This window comes from Patagioenas fasciata, chromosome 8 (assembly GCF_037038585.1).
Source record: "Patagioenas fasciata isolate bPatFas1 chromosome 8, bPatFas1.hap1, whole genome shotgun sequence".
Taxonomy (NCBI): domain Eukaryota; kingdom Metazoa; phylum Chordata; class Aves; order Columbiformes; family Columbidae; genus Patagioenas; species Patagioenas fasciata.
This window is the reverse complement of record NC_092527.1, coordinates 17829047-17853543: the sequence shown is the minus strand read 5'-3', so window position 1 is coordinate 17853543 and position 24497 is coordinate 17829047. Positions and strand designations below refer to the sequence as shown.

The following is a 24497-nucleotide window of genomic DNA, read 5'->3' as shown; positions in this document are numbered from 1 at the left end:
GCGGCACGAAACCTGCTGTCCCGTGCTGTCCCGGGACCCCTCCCCTCCCACCGCGGTGCAGACGGTGACACCTTGCCGCTCCGGCTGTCCCCGCGCCGCCTCTGCTCGCCCCGCCCCGGAACACGGGGGAGGCGGGGCCTGGTGCCACGCTCGTACGGGATTGGCTCGTACGGGAGGTGGGCGGGTACATAGCGCCACAGGTTGCGCGGCGCGGGAGTTCAGTAGGGCGGGCGGTGAGCGCTGGGGTGGGCTGGTGGCGCCGCCCTGACACCGGCTGAGGGCGCGGCTGGAGCGGGAGGGACGGGGTGGTTTGGGAAGGGGGAAGACGAGGGGCAGCCGGCCCGCGGGCGGCACGGGGAGCTGTCGGGTGCTGCGCCAGCCGCCACACCGCAGCTCCGGGCGGGGGAGAGGCTCCAGCGGGGTTTGGGGCGGGAAACACGCGAGTAGCCGTGAAGGAAGGGAGCCTCGGACTGAGCGCTGCGCGGGGCTCAGGTGCGGGCGGCGGGGCTGAGGGTAAAGCCCTTAGTGGGCAGCGGCTGTGAGGGGACAGCGCCGGCTCGGGACGGGGAACACGGGAGCGGCGAAGGGCGGGGCCGTTGCCGGGCGCTAGAGGGCGCGAGGGGCGGGGCTGCGCTACCTCCGGGAGGGAGGGGACAGCACCGGGGGAGATTTGGCGGGAAAGGCTGAGGTACCGCGGGCAGGGGATGGTCCTGGGGGGCTCCATGTGGAAGCGCTGAGGTACCGTGGGGCGGGGGGGGAGAGGACGGCGCTGAAGGAGCTTTTCCGGGAAATGCCGGAGTGCCTCGGGGAGGGGCTGGCGCTGAGTGGGCTTCAGGGGGAACGGCCGAGTTATCTCAGGGAAGGGGCGAGGTCAGGGGAGGCTTTGGTAGCAATGGCTGAGGTAGGTCAGGGAGGGGTTGGCACTAAGGTGTGGTTTCAAAGAGAAGTGCTGAGGTACCTTGATGAAGGGATGCTGGGGTAGGAACTTTGAAGCACTTCAGATGGGTCAAGGGAGTGTTTACAGCAGAAAATTCTGCAGTAACACATCCCAATAAAGAGGGGGAGAGTGGCAAAACTTTAGATCAGGCCTCCTAGGATGCCTGAAGGTTTGGGGACAAGGAAGTTGAGAATTTATCTCTCTCTTGAAGGGCTTGATTGAATGGAGAAGCAAGCGGACAAGACATTCCCGTGCCCCAGCACAGATAAAGTTTACTACTCTCAGCTTTAGACACCTGGAGAACCATTCCCATCTTGCTTTTAGGCAGCCTCTACTTATACGCTTCTCCCAAACAGAACACAAGTTGCCAATAAAAGCCATATTAAACCCCAGGGTGTACACTCCACAGCTTTCAAGCCCAGCTCTGCGTTAGCTTGCACCTACAATTTTGCGCCACATAAACAAACTTGGCAGTGGTTGGTGCAGCGTTTGGCTTTGGTGAGGACAGTGTGTGTTTGTCAGCAGCTAGTGTAGAGTGGAATCTGAAGGAGAAAGTGATGTTTTTCTATGGCAGAACTCATTAATTTTGGAATGTTATTGTGGAAGTTGTCATACAGACAACTTGGTGTTGGCGTATTACTGCAGGATGAGTGGATTTGTGAAGGCTTGTCTAGGAGATGCAGTAGAGAGAGCAGTTTAGAGTGAAAGGAGGAGATGTGGAGAGTTTGTAGGTAGGTTTTGGATGGTTCAGTTGAAGAGTTGGATGTTTGCAGGTTAGGTGTAGGATAGAGGGTGAAGCTGACTTTGCAGCTATGAGTGAGAGTGATCAAGAAAGAGGATTGGAGTGCATCTGTGAGTCAAGGAGGATCAAGAAAGAAGACGATGGTAGTGAAGCTGCGAGTCAAGAGAGATGACGAAGATGGGCAGCCTAAGTCAGGGAGGAGAATGTCTCCCTGGGCACAGGGAGTTCCCTGTAATCAGGGCTACCCCCTCCCCCCACCTAGAAACCGTGTCCAGGGGCCCACATGTCCCCGGACAGAATTGCATCTGACAACACAAGCCAGGTCTTCAGCATCACCTGTGGGTAAACTGGGAGCAGGGGCTGTTGGCTGGGTTTTGAGGGGTAGGAGGGGTTTGCTAGGGACCCAGAGTTTTGGGCAACTGGGTGGCCAAGGGTGGAGGGTGGTCTCTTGGGAGGTGTCCGTCTGTCCTCCAGCCCATGGAAAGGAGCAGCTAAAGGTGGGGAAAGAGGATCCTGCCTGGGTGAGGGCCAGGCTTGCACTTTCAGGAAATGACAATAGAGGTGGGTCATGATTCTGAGGATTATTGGTAAACAGATACATAAACACTACTTTCTGGGTCTAGTTATTAGCCTGTTGGTACTGACAAGTCTTAGAATTTGAGAAAAGCTTATTTTGTAAAATAACTTCTGTACATGAGACAATGGCCTACAGTTGCAGATATTTTCAATAAGTTAAGCATTTATATATATATATAAAATATATATATAAGCTTTGCATTTATAAATTACACTGCTTTCTTAAGTAAAACATTAACATGCAATTAAATGGATTCTATCTGTAAATTATCTTTGAATTACAGCTGTTGTATGCTTATCTAAAATTTTAATCTGAAGTTTTTGTGACATTGCTTATCTGACAGTTGCTTTCTCTAAAATTCTGTGTTAGAAATAATTGTGCTTCTTACATCAAATGGAAGGTGATGGTCAGTTTAGTTTTCAGACAGTCTCAGATGCATTTCACTCAAGTACACATGAAAACACTTGCAATGTTAACTCTTACAGTGTGCTGACTGGAATTATTCTTGGTATTGGACCATAAGCAAAAACTGAAAACCTGGGACTGCATACAGAATGCCAATTTTCAGTAAGGGGCTAGCAGTATCTAGAGTGGAGAATTTATGAGTGGTTATATGTGTAGTGAAAGTTAAGTTTGGCTATAGTGCATTAGTTATTATCTTGAAGGCACTCTCAGACTGTCTTGAAGTGCTGTTATTCTTCAGAAACACTCCAAAATGCTTTACAATGGAGATATCCAAGACCTAATACAAATTGACTGTGGCAGATGACATTCGGGCAAATGAGCAGTGTTACCCACGAGACAGCATAGTGTTCCTGGAGGGCTGCATTATTGTTGTAGACTAGAACATATTCCAGAAATGCATTAAGCTAAAATTGGCCTGGTTACAGGCACAGTTTCACTGGCTTAAGTGGCTTTGAATCAACAGACTTCTGGGGTTTGTATACAGAGCCCCGAGACAGAGATAAATGAACAAATTGCAGGCAGCGTTTTTGAGTCAGCTCAGAAAGGTGCTTCCAGCAGACCACTCTCCCACTGGGGATGCTTGAACTTGCTGCTCCAATGGACCGGCCTGCAGATCTGACTGATGTGACCGTTCTGCCCTGTGGTGCCCTTGTTCAGCAGGCAAGCAGTGCTAAGTGCCTTCTCTCACAGGAGGTGACTCAAGAGTCATGGGGCTGGTGGCTTGCTTTCTTCTGATCTTCAAGCACCCAAATCAGTAGATAGTAATTTTGAAAGCCCTTTTCCACAGCTGGATAGAGGACTTTATTTTCATGAATTTAAACACATGCTTAAACCTGGGGTGGAATTCTCAGGGAAGCGTAAGTGTTGGTCAGGCTGAGCAACAGTGGCAGAACTGTTCTGCAAAAATCCTGTTGAAAAAGAGTTTCTTTTGTGGAGAAAGGAAACAGTCACCAACACTGTCTGGAATCAGTCTAGTGTATCTGAAGATAGAGTATTGATTTCTCAGTTTCCTCTAATTGTCAACTTTGTTGAGAGATACTGAATAAATTATCAAAATTTGAATTTGAGACATCTTCATATTTTTTTTTCATTAGATGTAAAACAAAAAAGCTGTATGCTCATCATTGTTATGGATGCCCAGCCATGCAACCCGTTAAGGTAAAAGTTGCTCACCAGTATCTTTCAGTAAGCACATTTTGATGCTTTTACTTGAAATAGCCAACCTTCCTGAACGTACCATATCCAAGATGAGAGCTACACAACTTTCTCCTGTAGAGGGTTTAAAGAAAAAGAAACACGCAATATCATCCAGACATTGTATCCTTTATACGTTCTTGAGGCACCATTTGGGCAGCTTAAGTTTTGAAGATGCCTTTGACTGGAAGGGTCACACACTGAGTTGTTCCAGAGCTGGTCCCTGGCACCCACAGAACAATGTTGGAATAGCTGCGAATACCAGGGCAGTGTCTCAGAAGCCAAAGGTCTTTTGCTGGGATAAGAAGGGAAGCAAAATGCTGGAGAGTTGTCCTCTCCCTGCATCACCAAAGCATTTCTATACCACTGTGGAGAGTCCCAGGCATGATCCCAGGCTGCCAGGAACGCTGGTAAGAGTGCGCTGGAATGGACGGGTTTGAGGAACTGCTGTTTCCAGCCTTGTAGGGAAGATGCACAAGGTCAGCACAAACAGCCCCCTCCAAGTGCCTACTCTGCTTCACTGCTGTCATAAACATGATAAGTAAAATAAAGCAGCTGGAAAGCTGCTGCTGACCTGTGTGTGGCTGTTAACCCCTGAAATGCTTCCTGACCTGTAGCCCAAGGGAGTAATTGCTCAGTGAGCGTGTGTGGATGTGCATCTTAGGAACAAAGCCTGGAGGCATGTAGGAAATGACTGGTTTTGCAGTCATTTCGAAGACTCAGGGAGCAGACTTGTGTTCCTAAAAGCATCAAAAGGGGGGTCTTGGTCCCCTCTCCCAGCTGAGCTAGGCATGATGGGTGGGTACTGGATGAAGACTTAGGAACAAAGTGAGAATGTGCTCTGTTTTACAGGAAAGGTATTAAGTCCTTCCTGAACAGAAAGAAAGATGACTTGAAAGGGTTATTTTCTGATGTTTTGGCATCCTTCTTTTTGCCCCATCGGAGATCCAACCAGCATGCCTTGTGTGAAGCTTTATATGGAAGGGAATAGGCCAAAAGGAAATAAAAGCATCACTCAGTGTGGCAAGGAGGCGTGGTGCCCGGAAAGGATTGAGTGTAGCAGCTGCTAAAGGTGAGTGAAAGATGAGATTCATTACAGAAATAGCCCACCATGGGTGGGGGCAAGTCTCCCCTGGCCACATCTGTCCTTGTTGTTCCCCAATGCACCATGGGTCACACCTGGCAGATTGCAGGGACCTGGATGCCTGGGTCCTGAGACAGGTTTCTCTCTTGAGGGAGGGCAAGACAGGGGATGCTCCACAGCAGCACCCTTGGGACCCCACCAGTGCCATTGGGTGAGCCCCCTGTGTCAGGGTAGGGACATGGTGCTGCCCTTACAGCTGTGGGCAGGGAGGGCCAGACTGGCTGCAGCCTGCTGCAACTTGGGGATCACCCTGGGACCCAGTGGCACAATGTGCAGATGGGCACATGTGGGTGGGCAGCCGTGCGAGGAGTGCCGGTGCCAGGTGGGAGGAGGGCATGGCTGGGAGCGGGGCTGCCCGGCTGTGGGGCTTGCAGGAGGGCAGCCGAGGCCACAGCTGCAAACACCATCATGTGCGTGCTGAGACAGACATTTCTAAAGTCACTTTGGTTCAACTAAGATTTGTTTTAGTAAGCATAAACAGGTTCTGGGAAATAACTTGCAATATAATTTTTTTTCTAAATTATGTCCTGCCCATAACAAGCTAGATAACTGTCTGTAGCACACTACTTTTTCCTCTTCTCCACACTCAGCTCAAATAATCTCACTCTTTTCAGTTCATTGGGACATCCTTGTTCCTACTCTGTGCCTATACAACTGATGGATTCTGGGTTTTGGTGTTTTGGGGTAATTTTTTTTCTTGTTCATTTGGTGTGATTTGGTTTTTTTGTTGTTTTGATTTGGTATTTTTGTGTGGTTTTTTGTTTGTTTGGTTTCTGTTTGTTTGCTGGGTTTTTTAATCACTCCAGATTACCAGAAGCAATGGGTGTTTCCTACTGGTGATTTCATATTTACACGAGGGTAGAAATCGAATGCATCCAGGGCGCCTTGGCCCAGGTGCCAGTTTCTTTGTATGTATTTTATAATTGTCCCTTTTTCCATTATAATTTCTTTCTCCCCTGCTCTGCTCCTCCTCTTCCTGCCCTTCTCTGCCTCCCCTCCCTGTGCTTCCCTGGCGGCATTGCCAGCTCTGCACAGGCCCAGTTTCTCTAATCAGATGAAGCCGCAGGATTATCTCCCTCCCTCCCGGGCTCCATTTTATTTCCTCTCCAGCCAAGGGGGGAGGCAGGAAGGGGCGTCACGAGTCGAGGAAACCCCATGTCCCAGTCTCCTGCCTCTGATGCTGTCTAGCAATCCCTCCTCCTTCCACTGATCGTATGCTCACCTTAGCGTCAACAGCATCAGGCGGATCAAGGAGCCCAGTTTCTAAAGGAAATCTGAACCCTTTTGGCTTCCATTCTCCTCAGATTTCTGAGCATCTGTTTTAAATACACTCCAGGTAACCTGGACAGGGAAACTGGATGTGCAATCTCTGATTAGGGGGAAGGTAAGGACCATGGGAGTCATGTGTTGCCAGTTCTGTCATCTCCTGTAAGGACACGGAGTCCTCTCCGTTCTGCCAGCAGGTCTTTGAAAGCAACAAAGGAGATGAGGGGAAGGGAGAGGAGCTGCACTCAGACAGACTCAGGCTTCTGTAAGTGCTGTGTTGGCAGCAGGGGGCTGGTAGCTGGACTGAAAAGCCCAGGAAATGGTAGTTTTTCTCTTTTACTAAAATAATGGGACCTATGACTCTGAGCTTTAATTGAATCTAATGTAGTTCTGCAGAAGGCGGGGGTTCTTGTGCCTGGTGTCTTAGATGTGTATGTGTTTGTCTTTTAGCAAGTGTTTCTCGAAAATACTGGTCACTTTTCCTTTGGGGGAGAAAACCCCCCATAATCTCGTCCATTTTATTCCTCCGCACTTCTGCAAGTTTATGAAGATGCAATTTGATTATCTTTTGTGTGTATGTTGAGGTTTCGATTCTAAGGAAAAAAAAAAGATAAATTGTGTTGCTTTAAATTGTTACCTTTTAGTGCTAATCTGCCAGAGAATGGATTCCCTTGTTTTTTCCACCATGTGTACCACATGATTTTAAATTCCTAAGAAGTTAATATTGAACATTAGAGAAAAGCTGAGGAATATTTCAGTACCTTCTGCATATCAGGTTTTTTTACACTCTTCTTTCCTAGATAAATGATCAATCGCTATTTAGAACGATGAAGAAAATTTTCTCTTGAACCAAAACATGTCTTCTCCAAAATCAAATATTTGATTTTACTTTTTATTGTCACTAGAATAAGTATTTTAAATCAGACACCAGAGTAGAAGAGTGTTTTGTACTTATGTTGTAGTTTTTAACCTGCTATGACTAAAAGTATGAATTTGTGCTGATACACTTCTGGATTTTAGAGGAAAGATTTAAAAAGGAGGAGGAGAGCAAGCAGTTATTTCTGTTTAGAGAACTCTAAGCATGAAAGGTGACAGGAAAGATAACAGTTAGATAAATACATTTTGTAAGATGCTAAACTTGTGCATAAGGTGGACCATATAAAGATCAAAATCCACCTCTTTTCCAGTGACTCGTGCTTTAAAGTAATCATCAGATACAAAAATATTGGTAATTTCCTTGTGCAAAGATGTTGATTAACGCTTGCAAATAGCTGTTTGCATGTTTACGGCTAAGCAGGTGTCAATGTTTGCAGGAGCTGGATGGCAGTAAGATCCCGGTTCAAAAACCTCTATAAGGAGTCTTTGTGTGAAATAATTAGGTTTGGGGAAGGTTTCTTTTCTGAGGGTGGATTAGAGGAGGGCTTCGTGTTTTCATGTTGTGGATCAGTTACTCTGTAAAACAGTCTTCTCTGATTAAAGGGTTTTGTTGATTTTTACCAATCAGACATTTTCTCTTAGCTGTACTCTAGAGAGAGCTGCAGTTACAGTTTAGTTTATCTGACAATTATCTAGGGCTGCATAAACAACAAAAGCAGCAAACTGCATGTAGCTTTATGAAGTCTGAACTGGTTTATAATACCAAATGTGATAATTCCCTAGTGGATGACCATAGCATATCCACATTTTTCCTTCCATAGAAAACTATACATATTCAAAATACGCTTGAAAAGTGAAGAGTATATGAGGGAGGGTGAAAGAGATGCAAATGGTTATTGATGATCAGTATACTTCTGAAGTTTAATTTTCTTTCTGTTAAGGGCAATGTCAAAGGGTAAATTGGAGGTAGCTTTAAAACACTCTAGAAGAGCAGAGGTATTTGCTGTACCAGTGAGATAATGTTACGCCTCTCTGCAGGCTGGTTAGTTCTGTGCAAAATGGTAGCAAAATGCTCTTCCTTCTCTATTCCTTTCCCCTGTAGTTAATGTTTTAAAATGAAGCTGGAGTGTACTTCACTGATCCCTTGGATGTGGATATTGCAAGCTGTTATATGATTTGCATGAGAATGCACCCTAGGAAAGATGTTTTCAAAGACTCAGGAACCAGACAGAGTTGTTGATGGTAGTTATTAAGTTTCTGTGTTCTATATACTATATAATTATTTTTTCAATTAATCAGAAAAAATAAAAATCCTGTTTTTGTTATCATGTGCCATATCTTGTTGTTGCAAGTGATCCTCAAGTCATTGGGCAATTCTGTTACTTCCTAAAATATACAAAAGCTTATACCTTTGACAGATGTAAATGTTATCTTGTTGCTTGTAGTATCAAACCATTTTGGCCCAAGAACAACAGTATAGCATGAATCATAGGCTGCAAATGATATTACACTTTCCTTGTCAGCCTTGCACTCTTTTCATTTCCTGTGACCATCAGCAGCACCAGAGGGTTTGTGGGCACTGGCCTTTTGGTTCATACTTTCATTTTCATTGTATGATAAGAAGAGGTTTTTAACTGGTGTAAACTGTGAAGCTCTATGCATTTACAGTGTCATTTGTGAAAACACTTCTCTGAGCTATTAAAATTCTGCAAGGTTTGAGTCATGCAAACCCTAGAAGTTTGTTGTTGTTGTTGTGAGGAGTGGGGTACAGGGTGTTTCAGTGGTGAGAGAGAGCGATTTTTTTCTGTAAAAGCAAAAAGAGGGGGAGAATGCAAATGTTGGAGCACAGTGGTCGGGAATATCTGCACGAGGGATACAATGAGAAGGCAGTGACTGAGAGATACTAAATTAGTTGTTTTCTGGTTAAGATCATTTGATGCAACATTTCTCATGGATGCATTACAACTACTGAATTAATCTAAAGCTATGCAGCTGATAGCTCTTATGTATGTTAAGAACTGTCCTTTTGGAGTATCCTCTCATTTCTTGCTGGATGGTGGGGAAGAAGGCGCTCTCTCTCCTGTAAGAAAACTGTTAAACTTCTTCAGAATGAAGTTCCACTCAGATAAATTATCTTTAGCAACAGGAACCACAAAAAAAAATCACTTTGAGGCTGTGTATTTATACTCAGAGCATGGGGATAGGTACAGGCCAACTAAATGAAGTTGGCATCAATCAGGTCTTTACTAGCATGGTGTTGAGCGTGCGTTAAGCACGTGAGTTATATCCAAGTGTCATTCTGCACCAAAAAAGCATTGTAAGAAAAATCACCTTTAAACTGGCCTTTCCCTGTGTGCATCTTGAAAGCAGTATGTCCAAAATCATGGCTTAACTCTTACTCAGTGCAGATTTAATACAAAACAGAGAAAGGAGCAAGAGTATTTCTCCATCTGCAGAATATTTACTAATCAAGCTTTAGCAAGGGCACACCTGAGTGTGCAAACGAAGGTTAATGGGATTGAGCAGTTGTAAGACCTTAATTTGACGTGGGGAGCTTTAGTCAACAGTACTGACAGACTGACAGAACCCAGTTCATCTAAGCTGAATTGAAAGATCTGACTTCCTTTTCAGTTCAAACTAAGCAAACCTGACATGGAAAATGGAGAGATGATGAATGCACAAAGCCACCCTAACTCTTCTAAACTGGATTTTTTTTTAGACTTGAGATTGTTTTATTGCTTTCTTCAAAGAATCTGCTGGAAAAGTTCAGTGTTTATGACTGAACAGAGTGGATAAGTAAATATTGAAACATTGTCAAGGAAAAAGATAAATCTTATTTTAGCAGTTTTATTTGGTTCTGAATGACCTCTGAACTGTGGAAGGGGTAGAGTGTTTTGTTAATTTAGTAACAAGAAAGGTGCTAACACATTGGAAAGAAACTTTTGGAGTTCATTGCCTCCTGTAATAGGTATCAGGTTGCCTGTGGAATACAGACATAGCTTTTGTGGTTCCTTTCAAAAGTCAATCCTGTTTTACCTTGTTGCAGTAAAAGGTACAGATTCCACTAATCAATTACGTAAATGGTCTAATACTGCAAAATGGTTGCACATTCCAGCTGCTTTTGAGGCTCAGAATGAGAAGCTGTATGAAAACTTCTCATTGGCAATGACAGATAAAAGAAGAAAACTATGAAAACAACTTAAAAAAACATTGAGTCATTCAATTTGAAATGGACTTTGGGAACTCATCCATTCCAACCTCCTGCTCAAAGCAAAGACAGCTATGAGGTCAGATGAGATTTCTTAGGGTTTTGTCCACTTGGGTCTTGAAGATGTTCAAAACAATGTTTGAAAAGCAATGAATTCCTGTAACAGAGACTTACTTCTTTATGACGAGTATCTTGTTGCGAGCAGTTATCAGCAGATGCTCGAAGCATTACCCTCTAGCTGTCCATGTTGTACAGGTGGGATGTTCCTCTGCCCTGGAGGTGACACGAACCTACATTGTCTTGAACCTGCAGCTCCCGAGTTGTCACAAGTTTATACCTCAATATCTTGTGTTTCTGACATTTTGAAATATTAATAAGGAAGTAGAGACTTCTGCAGCTCATTTTGTGGTTGAGATTAACTAAGAAGAGGGGAAACTTGCTTGTTTACATAGAGCAGGACATAAACACAAGTTCTTAAGAAAGTTCTTCACATGCTTGGATTTTACAAAACATTTGCAAACTTTAATCTGCTTTACAGTGTCTTGGGTTTTCTTCCCTTAATGTCTTCGGTGTCAGACAAGCTTTGGATTGCACCTTGTGAGCATGGGATCTCCTCTAGCCAAGCTCTAATGTTTTAATTCTCTCAGTCCTGAGAGAGTAGAGACATGTTCCCTTTTACCCTCTCAAGATGTTTTCTGAAAATTATAGATAATAGTTGCCCACATAGGGCTGATCAGACCACATAATAACTGGAAGAGTTGCTTTTTTGAGAGAGAGAGAGAGAGACACCGCAGTTTGACATCATAACCGTTACTTAGGATGAAAGAACAAGTTTGAAAAGGAAACTTATTATTCCTAGCTCCTCCCATATTCCTTGTTTTGTAGGGTTTCAAAGCTGGCTTACACTACAGTCAGACAATGGCAACTGTTAGCAACGCTATGAAATATGATTACATAGTCTTTTTAGTCCTTTTCAATGCTCACTTGACAATATGTGTGTAGCACCACTTATCCCTCTGGATAGAAATTACCAGTTCTTCTACCAGCTTAAAGATACATAAAAGAGAGCTTGCAGTATGAACTGAAAACTTAAGTTTATCGCAGAATCTTTCTGGCAGAGAGATTTTCTTGGAAACTTAATCATAGTAAGTAAAAGCTTTTAAGTGAATGCAGCACTGCAGGACAACATGGTCTGCAGTTGTGACAGCTCTGCTTGTAAAGGTATAATGAATCACTGCTGCTTAATATACCATGTATGTATAACATGCGTCTTGTTAGCATGCATATTATATCGTATGATATACAATATACACATATCACATCTAATTTGAGAAATTCTGTTAACACTAATTTTATGTATTTGGAATCCTTAAGATTACTCATCCACACCTGATGCTAGGAAGCTGGAGGAAGGGCTGCTTTAAAGAGATGATTTTGAGGTGTGGATAGTGTCTGAGCTTTACTGCCAAGATGAGGTTTCTGCAAGTGCCACAAGAATTTCACACAGAGATGCTCTCTTTGTTTCTTTCAAACCAAATATTACAAAAGAAGCACCACAATACATTCTTTTCCATGTCTTAAATTTAATATTTTTCATTCTGGGATTTCAGAGTGCTCTGCAGTCATGAATTAAGCCTTTAAATACCTACATCAGGGGCTTCTGCATCTAATCCCTGAGTCACAGATGAGTAAACTGAGTCACAAAGGGAATGGCTTGCTCAAGGTCATGCAGTATGTCAGTGAGCACAGACAGAATTAGAAGGCAATTGTTTCCTCTTTCTAATTACTGAGCAATCTTTTTTATATATATATATAATCTAGAAGGCAGTCTTCTGTTGATCTACAATGCAGAAGTCAGTCTTTTCCCTACCACTGCTGAGAGCAATTTCTGGACATAGATGGATTGTCTTTTTGAATCTTTCTTTTCTCCAGTGTTTTCTGTACAGTTCCTAAATGCTGTCATTTAGATAAAGAGCAGGGGTTTTTTTAGCCCTTGCATAGTGTTCAATCACAGGCAAAAATAAGGGAACAAGAAAATGAAACCAAACTAATAGGTCTTGCTTGATAAGTTGCCAGGTGTTTTTTAGGCAGGAGAGAGATTTAACTGTTACATGCAGAAGAAGAATGAACCATCTTTGATTATTTAAGTAGGGCATCTTTCAGTCTGTAGATACTTTCTTCCTTTGTCCTATCAGAGATGTTTGGAGAGCTTCAGATTACTGTTACTTTTGTTTATGTTACCATTACTCCTGTTCCATGCCGCCATAGGGGTTGCCAACCTTCTATTAAGGATGATATGTGAGCTGCTGTACTTGCAGTTAGATATAGTGAGTATTTTTAAGGCAGATTTGAACTTTGTCTGCCACTGTAATTAGTTATAAAGCTGTGATCACTCTTGGCATAACACTGAGCACGAGCGAGTGCGTGTTTCTGGGGGGCTGGGTGTGCTAGAGGCTGAGCCCTGTGCTGCTTTGGCCATCTCCTTCCAGGCAGCACAGAGCACGTTCATACTAACTCTGCATTGACTGGCACAGATTGTGTGAAAGAGCTTTAGGTGTTAGATGCATATTCACTTGTTAGGATGGAGTATCTCATTGCCCTATGTTGAAAAGTAACTAACTACAATGCTGAATCCTAAAATTAAAGCTGGGTTATGCATAGGGCAGGGAGGCTAAACCAAGCTGAGTTCATATCTTCCCTCTGACTGTTGCTATGATGTTTTGAATATTTTCTACTAAAACACATTTTAATCGCTTAGCCAGTTGGGTGGATTGTGACGTGCAAACTGCTGGGCTGTTGTAAGAAGATTGCATTAATATGTAGCTGTACTCCCTTGCTGTCAGACTGGAAACAGGCCATAAGTGGGCTTTTCATTTTCTGTATGGTTTTTAAGTTCATGATGCTTCACAGACAACTGTGATTCATGGTTCGCAGGCTTGGGCCTCTGATGGGTAGAGGCTTGCTGAGCAAGCTATGGCCATGTGTTTTTGCAGACTGCCAAATCAGTGGCTTTGCTTTGGGGTTAGTCTGCTCGAGACTGACCACTGGACCCAAAAAGGGAGCTCTGACCAGGATGAGTCATTCAATACCAGACTGACCCTGTCCCCTCCAAATTGGTACATGTCATGGAATAGGATTTGATCTTCTGCTGTGAAAAGGGAAAGGTTCACTAGTGTCTCTCTCTGAAATAAATCCAAATATAGATAGGTCACTGCAAATTTTGTGCATTAAATTCCCAAAGAAATAATGCAATATTTTTCTTGTAGGACTTTTGTACTGCCAGTGGATATTGGTAGCCAGCAATTCCTAACAGCATAGACCTGGCAGCTGAATTAACAGTTTCATTTTGCATAATTCTGTTCTGCTTAAACCAGAAAGGCAATTATATTAATGTACCACTTCTGTAGGCACACACTGTTCACTCTAAGCATGATTCTAGGTCAGTGTTGCCTGCTGTTGTGATATTTGTTGTGGTTTTTTTTGTTTTTAAAGCCTCAGATGCTTAAACACAGTTGATTACAAGACCATGCCAGAATATTTCATTTGTAATGAAAAGGTTTTAAGTCTTCTGACTGAAGGAATGAGTTTTAAAGAAGTGATCTGTCAAATACTAACAGTGAGCATCGAATATGACTATACAATATCTCATATTTTAGCTCTGTTGAGTTTATTTTAGGGCAGCTTGTACATTCAGGTAGGTCTGTACACATGGAGACATAGCAGGAGTAATGTTTTGCTAGTTTCTTCTCTTATAAAAATACATGAAAATACTAAGAGATCTTTAAAGTTGTTTCTGGGACAGATGATTGAATATGGAAAGGTGGTGAAGAGGACGCTGTAGTTGCACAGTGCGTCATGTGGTGACGTCAGGGCTACATCCCAACATATGCCTCCCTTGTGACAGACTGTACCCTGCTTTCCCAATAATCTATTTACAGCCCTGTGTGAATTCTCTTTCCTAGTAATTCAATTTAAATTGCCATTAAAATAGTCTCCTTTGGTTCATCCCTCTCAGGCTCTTCTCTCATGGCACTCTCATTTTAGAGTTCCCAGCTCTGCCAGGGCTGTGGGCTGCCCCTGCTGTTTCTTGAAAGTGAATGTTCATCCTCTTGCATGACTTTTCTTATGCTATTGGGATAATTGTGGACACGACGGTCTTGTCATTCTCCCTAGAAGTGAATGTATCAGCAAATGGTTGAAGATGTTCACTTTCTGACATGGCAACTATTTTGTTGCCCTGGTGAGGTCACTGGTAACCAGGCTACCTACAGTAACTTCAGAGTTTCGGGGAGGAGGTATCTACTTGGTCTGAAGTCAGGAGATAGCTGAGGTTCACTAATGCGCAGAGAAAAGGGCACTCTTTCCCTTCATCTTGTTTCCAGTCAGTGCAGAGACATGTCTGCCCAGTGTGCTCAGCTTCAGGTACTGGAAAGACAAAGTCAAGGCTGGAAATTTTAAGCCAAACATGACAGACAAAGTGTTAATTAACAGGAACAAAATAAAAGCTGTGAAAAGTCACCTTATATGTATGTAAACCAAACACGATCTATGCTTTTGCCGTGCTGCGCACTGTCACAGCTCTTCAGCTCTTGTGTTTTCTAGCCTGTCAAATGTACTACTCTTCCTACAAGTGAATTGTGGTCCCAGTGACAGGCACCACTGTCACTCTGCTTCTAGTGGTGCAGAACTGAAAAATAACCCCATTCATTCACGTACACCATATGCACTGGTCTGTTGTGTGCTTCTGATGGCACATGTAGATGCCCAGATCAGTCTGTCCTGTAGATCTGTCTGATACTTGGAAATATTACAAGATTACTCAAAATATTTAGAAGAGGGCATTAGCAGATTGAACTGAGCAAGGCATAGTTAATTTTCCAAAATTGAAAGCCTAAAAGAAGATGATGGATTAAAGGTTAAGTAATTGGGGTCTCAACCTGATTCTATATTAATCTAGTTGCATTGGTATAGTTGTATTTACAAATTTTAGAGAAAGTCCGTGAAGTGCCCTGATGAGTAATACCTTTTCCCCTATTGTAAGTCCTCTGTTTCTTCCTTTCCCTTATGCCTCACCAAAATAAAATAACAATTAAAAACACAACCCCCCCTAATCCCAGACACTTGAATCTCTAAGCTTTTTACCATGGCTAATCCTGTTTTGCCCATGCCTTTCAAGTGGTTTGAGTCCCCCTGCCCAACAGTAGATGTTAGTGATTACAGTTAAGGGACTATTTCTTTCAGGGGGGTGTAGTCAGGGGGAGGCTGTCAAGTCTCATGATACCAGCACATCAACCTTTATGTAAGGTACTGGTCATTCTCAATGAGGGCAAGTCAGGACAAATTTTTAGACATGACCATACTTTTATTTTTTAAACTTTTGGTGGTATGAGCATCATTAAAATAAGTAGAGCTCTAAAATAAATTAATGTAATATTAGAAGATGTTCCTTTTAATGTCATTTTACCATTGTAAACATTTATCTTAGAAGTTCAGTTGTAGATGCCAATCAGGAAGACACATTGCTTAAAATACCAGACCTGAAGAGAACACAGTGTGAATATGCTGCATTGCTTCTGCTGCCCAATGCAACTTGGCTGTTTAGGCAGAAATTTAGTTATGTCTGTGTGTATTGTTTTGTGTTCCAGGCAGGTGTCAGCAGTGTTTGTAGCTAAGTGACAACTGCCCCTTAGGTTGTAATTGAAATTCTGTCATTTTAACTATAAACTGCTCTTGCCTTTTCAAATTTATTATCATGGTGTCTGTAATAAGATTAAACAGAGTTAAGAACTTACACATAGCACCCTTCTATTCAAGTAAATCTCATGAGTTAATTAAAATCACACTATTCTCCTTGTATAAAACAAATGTATTTGTCTCATAGTTTGGTGCTATTGCAGAAATTCTGTATTAGTGCTATGAAGTTGATTATTGTACAGGTTACCAAGTGCTGATGCACAGCAGGGCCAGAATGATGCAAATGAAAGAGCAAATTCTGGGCAAAGGCCTTGCAGCTCCCTAAGGCTGCACGTCTTCTCAAAAGGTGCCAGTGCTCACCCCGGAGGGTCCTGGTCAGTACCGGACATTAACAGTCATCACCCCAAAATTTTTGGGATAGATCAAGTCACCTAACTCTTCCAAATTCCACACTTGCTTATTAATGCTCTCACCTCTGAAACCAGCTCTGATTTTATCACTTATTTTGTAGTCAGACGCCGGTTTTGAAAGCAGAAAATGAAATGTATGAAGAAAAAGAATATTCTTTGCTGATTGTGTGATCAGTGAAGTGAAGGGTGAATCAGCTCCAGTCACTATTACGAGTCATGTTGATTTGTGGGTTGACCATCACAGCTATATAAAGCAAAAATAAACTGTGGGAAGCTTAGAGAAATAATTATCTGCGACTTTATGTATAGTATATATAGTTCTAGTAAGTAATATTAAATTTAAATGCAATTCCTCTTTGTCTCTTCCCAAATTCTGCAACTAACTGGTATTGTTCAATTTGGCAGGTGACTCGCACTGCGTAACAATGTGTTCAGGCACTGTAGTAAAAGAGTACTTAGGAAAGAGCATAGTCAGCGTGGTATAACTTGCTAAGTTGTGGTGCAGATTTCCAGCAGCTGAGTTACTTTTATGGCATTTTTGTAGTTTCTTTGCTTGTTGGAACAAATGCAAGCATGGCTGGATTTCTTTTGTTATTAACACACCCTCTCAAGTTAATATCCCATGTTACTATCCTTGATTTGAAAGCTGTGATTTGTTTTGTGGATGTCTTGTTTATGGTATCACTCTTGTGAAGCCTGTCAATGCAGGGAAGAAAGTAAACACTAGCAAATATATAATGCAGGAGCTAAATACAATCATAGTGAAATATCATGTGGTATTATATGTTACATGAAAGCTTGCTCAATGTATTGACATGATAGTAAGGAATTATTCCACTTTATATCCACTTGTGTTTCTTGTCAAAATTGTGATAAAAAGTACATGCATGCAATATAAAACTACTGAAGAATTTTGGAATCATAGTTATTTTACCAGTGGATGTCTTTCAGTTGATAACATACATAATATTTAATATTCTGAGACTAAATTTACTAGCAGTGCATTAAATAGGTCACAACTTTAATCATAAGTCATAGCAAAATACACATTTGTAGCTTTAAAGTAGTTCAGTGGAATTAGTGAAAGCAGCCTAGATCCCCTCATAAGCTATCTGAAGCTAAGCCAAAAATAGTGGATGTTAATTCCATTTCTATCCTAATCCTTTCTCTGCTTGTCTAACCATTTTCTATATATTCATAGCAGGGTATCTGCCTCAAAGTTCGTGCTTTCTTGTTTGTGTATTCAGGTGCAGATTTCTTTTGAATTTAAAACAAATATTTCAGATCAACTCAGAATCTACAATAGGTATTTTTGAACAAAATTATTTTCCTAAAAATTACATATTTACTTTTTAGAAAGCAAAGTTAAGCAAAGTAGTCTTCTCCACCCAACAGGCACAAGAAAAGTTGTTTCAGGTCCCTAAGTACCCACCAAGTCAGCTGTGTTTGTATCCATGTTCCAGGTGAGTAATCCATTCCTGATTAGCAGATTCACAAAATACAGTGGCATTGCATGACTGTGAAATTATAGTAGAGAGCTTCCATGTTTTGGGTTTGTTTTGGTTTTTTTTTTGGTTGTTTGTTTGTTGTTCTTTGTGGGGCTTTTTTGTTGTTGTTTGTTTGTTTGTTTGTTTGTTTTTAGAGTTTGCAACACCATTCAAGTTTGAGTAGGAAGTACAGCACTTCTAGTGTGTGTGCATGGAGTTTTGTGTCTCTTCTGTAGGGAAGTATATGCACATGTAAGAATTTTTGTGTACCCTGGGGAATCAATGCCAGCATTGCACATGTGAAATTGGGAAGGTGGGTATGGAATTATGTGCCGTTTCTAATGTCTAAGGACTTTGCTCTAGGTTTATGCCACTAGTAAGTTTGCATTTCTGCAGAGGAGAGTGGTCTTCTGTTTTGTCTGTCTGCTGATGTTAGTGATCAATGTGGCTGTATCGATGATCTAATGTAGTGAGAGCTAAGCCAGTTTAAAACAAACAAGCAAACATATAACAAAAAACCCAAACAGGGTTGGCAAGCTTATGTAATTCATGGCACACCCACGTGCTCACATATGCTGCTGTGAAATGCTGTGGCACCACTTGGCTGCAGCAGAGGTGAGCAAAGGCCGAGCCTACCAGACAGTGATTTGTTCTGCTGCCGTCACCCTCCACACAGAGGTCCAGGTGTGCAAGTCCGGCTCAGGGCCCTGCCTCTGACAGGTGGGCAAAATGTGCAGTTGTGTAAGGGCTCATAGGTCTTCCCAGTGGGGAAACTACACAGGGAATGGAGGGAGAAACCAGTAGGTGGCCTATGAATAGGGAAGTGTTCAGGCTGTCTGAGAAAACAGAACTTTGCATTTCAACACAATGGGAAAGTACATTATTCTAAGGGAAGCTGACTCATCTTGTTTGAACGAGGCTTTGTTTTCTTTTTTACTGTTTCTTTTTTTCCCCATCCTTAACGATGTTCTACAGCATCAGATGAGATGCTGTTTTACTTAACTGGTAATTGTTCCCATTGTTTGCAAGGTCCAAATGTCATAGGATAATTGTTACGATTGTGCTAGCATGGTGCACTAGTCTATCTGAGAAAACATGTTCAAATGCTTTTGATAGCTGCTGGTTATAATATTGTATATGTATTTGTACATGTGTAATGCATGTAAGCATTGGCCCGTGTTTGGTCTTGATTTAAGCTGCAGCTGGAATCTGTGTGGGTGGGGCAAAAATAAAGCTATTCAGAGTTCTTGTTTGAAGGTTTCATTGCAAACATCACACTGGATGTTGTTTTCAGGGATGACAGTATATTTGGACTGTTTCATTCATCTGGATGTGTTTCTTCGCATTCAGGTGATGAATCAGTCTCAAGGTTGCATCACTTCTTCCAGTTACAGAGGTTTCTACAGTGATGCTACATAAGGTGAATAGACGTCTTGGTATCTGTGTATATATGTTTATTCAATCCTTGTAAAGTTTCTGAAAGAGGTCTTCTAAGTTTGCACAACCTTATATCATCTGTTAACAGGATGTGTTTGAAACTTCCTTTCACCTGACACTCTAATATTTGTGACCGAGGATTTCCATTAGTAAATGTTGTTTTACCCTAGTGTGTGCGAAAGCCTTTGCAGGTGTTATCTTTAAAGAGATTAAATGTGAGGTCTTCGCCTTGCAGACAGCCATGCTCTGGTGTTTAATACTAGTGACTCCTCTGAACTCTACATAGCACACTATACCCAAACGTGTAAGTGGCTGCAGGATAGATAACATGCTGGAGGAAATGTGTGATATGTTTTAAAACTGTCACTTTCCCAGTTCTTGCTTCTCTTCTAAGTGTCGAGTGAGATTTTGTGAGGGCTTTTGAAGAACACACAGAAATACAACAACCAGCCTGGTGAGAAGTGGTTGCTTCTGACTGCAGCTGCACTCAGCAGCGCCTCTAACCCATTCCTGGAAGAAAACATGCTTTTGTGTTGTCCTCAGATGCCATGCAGCCTCTGGAGTCCCACAGGCCAGGGAGGCTGCATGGCATACAAAGCAGGCTTGGTGCAGGTGGAGTCTGTAATGAGTTTGATTTCTGACTGAAAAAAATTGTATGAAGGAGGGGAAACTGCCTTTTTTTATGCATACAGTCCAAATTTGAACAAACCCTAATGCTAAAGGATGTTGCTGCCACTCACAAGTCCCTACTCCACAACCCACAATGAGAAACTCCTCAAAGAAGTGATTGCAAATGTTATATTTTATTGTTATTTTTTAATGTTGCCTTGCTTGATTTGATTTCATTATGGAAAACAGCCAATGAAAGTGGATTATAGGTGGTGGGAAAATTACAACCTGAACTATTAGCTTGCCAAAGTTAACAACAAAAACAGAATTACAAGTGTAAGCACTGATAGCTGTCTGGCTCAGCAGTGGAGCTCTTGGTTTGTGGATGAAGCAAAAGGCATACTCTTTAGCAGTTATGTTGGTAGATGACTCCCTGAGCCTGTAAATATATCAAAAGGATCACATATGAAAAGCTTCTCACTGAGAGGTTTGAATGTGAGCCCGTGTAACCACTGGTCTCTTGGAGTCATGAGTGAACTTTCCTGTTACATTTACAGAGTGCTTTTGTCCACCGCGTGTATATACCCATCTTGTTTCACATATTCAGCTTTATTTCAGTGATGCAGTTCACGACAAATTGTGTAGGAGTCCTGCTAGGGAGGCAGAGCGTATACAGCGCATCTGAGGGAAAGTTCTCTTAAATGAGAATTTGTGGCTTCTGCTATACTTCTGCACAACAGATTTTCCAGTAGTATTTGACCTGCCAACAATTAATAAATGCTCTAGATTTTTCTGTTCAACAGAATGGGTTCTTTTAGGAAAGAGATAAATGTATGTGTGTAGATAGATAAAGATATATTAGCATATTAAAATAACTTATTCAAATGTTGAAAGACCTCTGTGACACTGAGGGAATGTGAGTAGTCAATTAGGGGAAGATCTGATTCAACCAATGGATCACTAAATCTGGTTGGATTCAAATCTTCAATTACAACTTTTCTCAGATGTATAAGTGCTACACAAATGTTAACAACATGCAGGATACTATACCAACCAGTAGAAATAAGTGTTTTCTAACAATAGAAGTGACAGAGTGCACTAAAAAAAAAAGGACAGAGCTTTGTTTTAAGGTTTTCTTGGTTTGTTTTTACCTTGCTTCTGGTACAGTGAGTGTCTACCTTGCCCATCCAGTGTGAACTTGTGAATTCCCACCAGCGACTGGAACAAGAAGCCCAAACCACACACTGAAGCGTGTACTCTTAACAGACTCTGTGCTGAGATGCAGACTTTCCATCCAGCTCGGTGGTTCCCAGTCTGCGTACACAGAGACTACAGTACAGTGCTTTTAAAAAAGTATTTGTGAATCGGGAAAGCAAGAAGCCCAGGCAAAGGTCAATAGATATTGTAGTTTCCAGTGCATATACTTCCTTCTTAAATTGCTTCTTTTTCTTCTTCACCATTTCTTGCAGATACCTCTTTTTTGCCATGTCAGCTGACAGTCACCAGCTCCACACTCATTCCTATCAGGCTGCACTAAGTTCTACTTGTGACGGTCTCCTGAATGTCAACAGTCACCCCCTGTCGAAGAGCTCCTCAAGTCTGGCCTGTACTGGGCAATCAAGTTTAGAGGAAAGGCAAGGCAACAAACAGGAGCTGAAGAAAAGCCACAGTAGCACCATTTGCCATACCCTGGGAAAGGAGAGGGATGCGAGGAGTGTGCCAAGTCCTGGATGGTCCTTCTCGCAGCCTGGGATGATGGGACTTGGATCAGTGGTCCAAACCATAAGTGGCCAGTCAGCTGATAACAATTCACAGAGAAGAACTAAGACTACAAACCATTTTCTTATTGCTGAACAGTCCCAAGTATCCTGGGAAACGGGGGACACTAAGATGTGTGTAAAGAGCAGCACTGTTGAGAATGTTTCTTCAGCCTGCATTGCCAACCAGCAAAGCGCATGTGAAATGGAAGAACCAGGAACTGCCCTTCAAAGAAGCCACTCAGACCTAACTTGCAGCTGCAAACAGCAGACTTACGTTGCCCACACAGAAGCCAGTGTAACTCACTCCAGCCTAAGCTCTTCTAGCTGCAGGCATGGCCCACCAGTGGCTAGGATGGCTTTCCAAACACAGGGTTATGGATCAGAAACAAATGAAAATACGTCTCACTGTCAGAACATTGTGACTCATCTTTCAGTTCTACCTAGAGATGAAAAAGTACCCACAAATAGCTATGACAGTGGTGGTATTCCACGGAATACTAGTGTTTACACAGATCCTGGAACTTTTCACACAGCTGTTCTAGGACCCCACATGCCTGGAAATGGCTTCTCAAACAGGACAGTGTTCAGTCAAGCCACTGGGATTATTCATGGTGGTCTGACTTATGGTAATATTCCAAATTCTGCATACTCCCCCATGGTGATGACAGTTCATAACAATTCTGTAGGGCCTTGTAACGTAAGGCAGGACCCTTGTTTGAAGGCAGATGCCACCGTCCCTGCCTATTGCCATTCTTTGCCCATACCTTCCATACAACTTGTTCCACGATTGGTATGCTCAGTTAGTGAGTCGGGAAAAGAGCAGGCAGCACCTGGCTATTTTCATTCCTTTTCTACTTCAGACATTCTGACATATCCTAAGCTGGTGTCTTCAGTAAGTGAATCGGGCCTGGATGCCAAGAGAGTCCTGAAGTGCTGCAGCATTCCTGGAGAACAACCACAACATGCTCAACACTGTGCTCAGCAGGAAAGACCTTCTCCAGAAACAAAGGCTGCCTGTGTTGCCTTTAGTAACCAGCAAGGTGCAGACGTGGTGATGACAACTAAGGATATGTGGACTATGACCTCTATGAATGATTTAACCAAAGGACTGAAACCAGCTCTTGAGTGTAGAGATGCCGAGGTACAAACTCTTCCAACCATGGAATGCAAATCTGTGGCAACAAGCCCGGCAGCTGCAGCAGAAGGCCACTCACACGTGTTTCCAGAGGTAAACCTGGAGCAGGACTTGGAGGCCCCCAAATCTCCAGTACGTGAAGTAAGATGGGATGATGAAGGAATGACATGGGAAGTGTATGGGGCATCTGTGGATCCAGAAGTCCTTGGTTTAGCCATTCAAAAACATCTCGAGATTCAAATAGAACAATTCCAGACAGAGCCTTCTAATCTGGCTGGGAAAAGTAATGATGAGCCATCTTCTGATAAAATGGGGAAAAAAAGGCCATTCAGAACAATGATGCATTCCCTGAGATATCCCAGCTGTTGTGCTCGATCCAGTACTGCAGTGGAGTGAGCACAGCTGTAGGACAGCTTCTGTGCTGCTTTTAAGTTGTAAATAAATGCTGACTCTTGAGTGCTAACACAGTACGTGTGGACAATCCACTGCTGGATAAATGGGAAAAGTTCAGTGACCATCAAACATGCATCAAAGCGAAGAAAAACCCATGACTGGGCCATGTAACAGAGGACAGCACGTTGTACCTACATCATGGCATCTGAATGCTCTTGACTGTATTTAATGTAGCACTGTTTTATTCTTCTATGTTAGATTTAAATCATATTGTAAGGAATGAGACTTCTAGATGATGCATATTTTTAAAATGATGGGGTTTTTTTTCTGTATTTTAATAATTTAGGATTAGAAAACAAAGGTAGAAAATGATACTTTAATCAAATCTCTTAGCTTTCAATCTTACTCCATTGAATTGCTTTGGGAGCTACTTTGCTGCTCATTTATAATAATGCTGACTATAAACCCACTTTGACTGTAGACAAAACGACAAACTAGTGTAATGCTGTATGACAATGAATTGTAACTTTTGCTACATAACTCTGTGAAGTAATTTTGATATGGCTAGTCTGAACTCTTCCCTTTGCAAGCCAGTGTACAGTTGGAGGATGCTTCTGCAACTTTAAAATAGGTTTGTAGTTACGATTAATTACACTCTAAATATCCAGAATGGATGTTTACCAAGTGAATGACACAAATGTACAGTATTACCAAAGATGACTCATGTAATTTGAATTACTTACTGAATGCTTGTTTGAGAGACATGAAACAAAGGCTATTCAGATTACTCTGCCACGCTATCATACCCCACAAATCATAAGCAATTTTGTTTTACTTATATTAAAAGTGATTTCCAGTAAGTTCTTTTTACGTGCATCTATCCTGACCAGTGGTTACTTTGTTCTTGCGTAAACCCCAGGTGACAGAGTGCGTGTAACCTTTGCTCCTCTTGTGTTCCCTCACTGGTCAGACATCAAACGTCTGCTGAAAGTGAGACTTTGTGCCTTCACCCACATACACCTCTAAGGTTATTTGTTCGAAGTGCCTTGATCATATGGGCATCTTAAAGATTTATTTTCCCAGTGATAAATGTTTTATGATAGTGTAACACAGCGTAGTGCAGGGCCTGTTTGAAGTGAAAGGGTTTGTCAAGGAAGCTGAGA

At 42.3% G+C, this 24497-nt stretch overlaps 1 protein-coding gene across 8 annotated transcripts; it reads left to right on the top strand.

Moving 5' to 3' along the window:
* The first annotated feature begins 869 nt into the window (after positions 1 to 869).
* GPRIN2 (G protein regulated inducer of neurite outgrowth 2) lies at positions 870 to 24194 on the top strand. 8 transcript variants are annotated; one of them, XM_071811764.1, is made up of 5 exons: positions 3890 to 4325; positions 4861 to 4987; positions 17909 to 17976; positions 19351 to 19420; positions 21516 to 24194. In XM_071811764.1, exon 5 carries the CDS (start codon positions 21532 to 21534, stop codon positions 23335 to 23337), a length of 1806 nt encoding a protein of 601 aa, XP_071667865.1. In that variant the 5' UTR covers positions 3890 to 4325; positions 4861 to 4987; positions 17909 to 17976; positions 19351 to 19420; positions 21516 to 21531; the 3' UTR covers positions 23338 to 24194. The 8 variants fall into 8 exon arrangements, with proteins under 8 accessions (XP_065700120.2, XP_071667865.1, XP_065700122.1 ...); XM_065844048.2 differs by lacking the exons at positions 3890 to 4325; positions 4861 to 4987; positions 17909 to 17976; positions 19351 to 19420 and adding exons at positions 870 to 2240; positions 3816 to 3879; XM_065844050.2 differs by lacking the exon at positions 19351 to 19420 and having other exon boundaries at positions 3890 to 4987.
* Positions 24195 to 24497: the final 303 nt, after the last annotated feature.

Bases quoted from the DNA above. Each gene is read 5' to 3' on its own strand.
- GPRIN2 (XM_065844048.2), top strand. From the start codon at position 1,820: ATGGTAGTGAAGCTGCGAGTCAAGAGAGATGACGAAGATGGGCAGCCT. The intron at 2,241-3,815 runs GTGGGTCATGAT...TTTTTTCATTAG, and splicing joins TTCAGGAAATGACAATAGAG to ATGTAAAACAAAAAAGCTGT. The intron at 3,880-21,515 runs GTAAAAGTTGCT...CATTTCTTGCAG, and splicing joins CAGCCATGCAACCCGTTAAG to ATACCTCTTTTTTGCCATGT.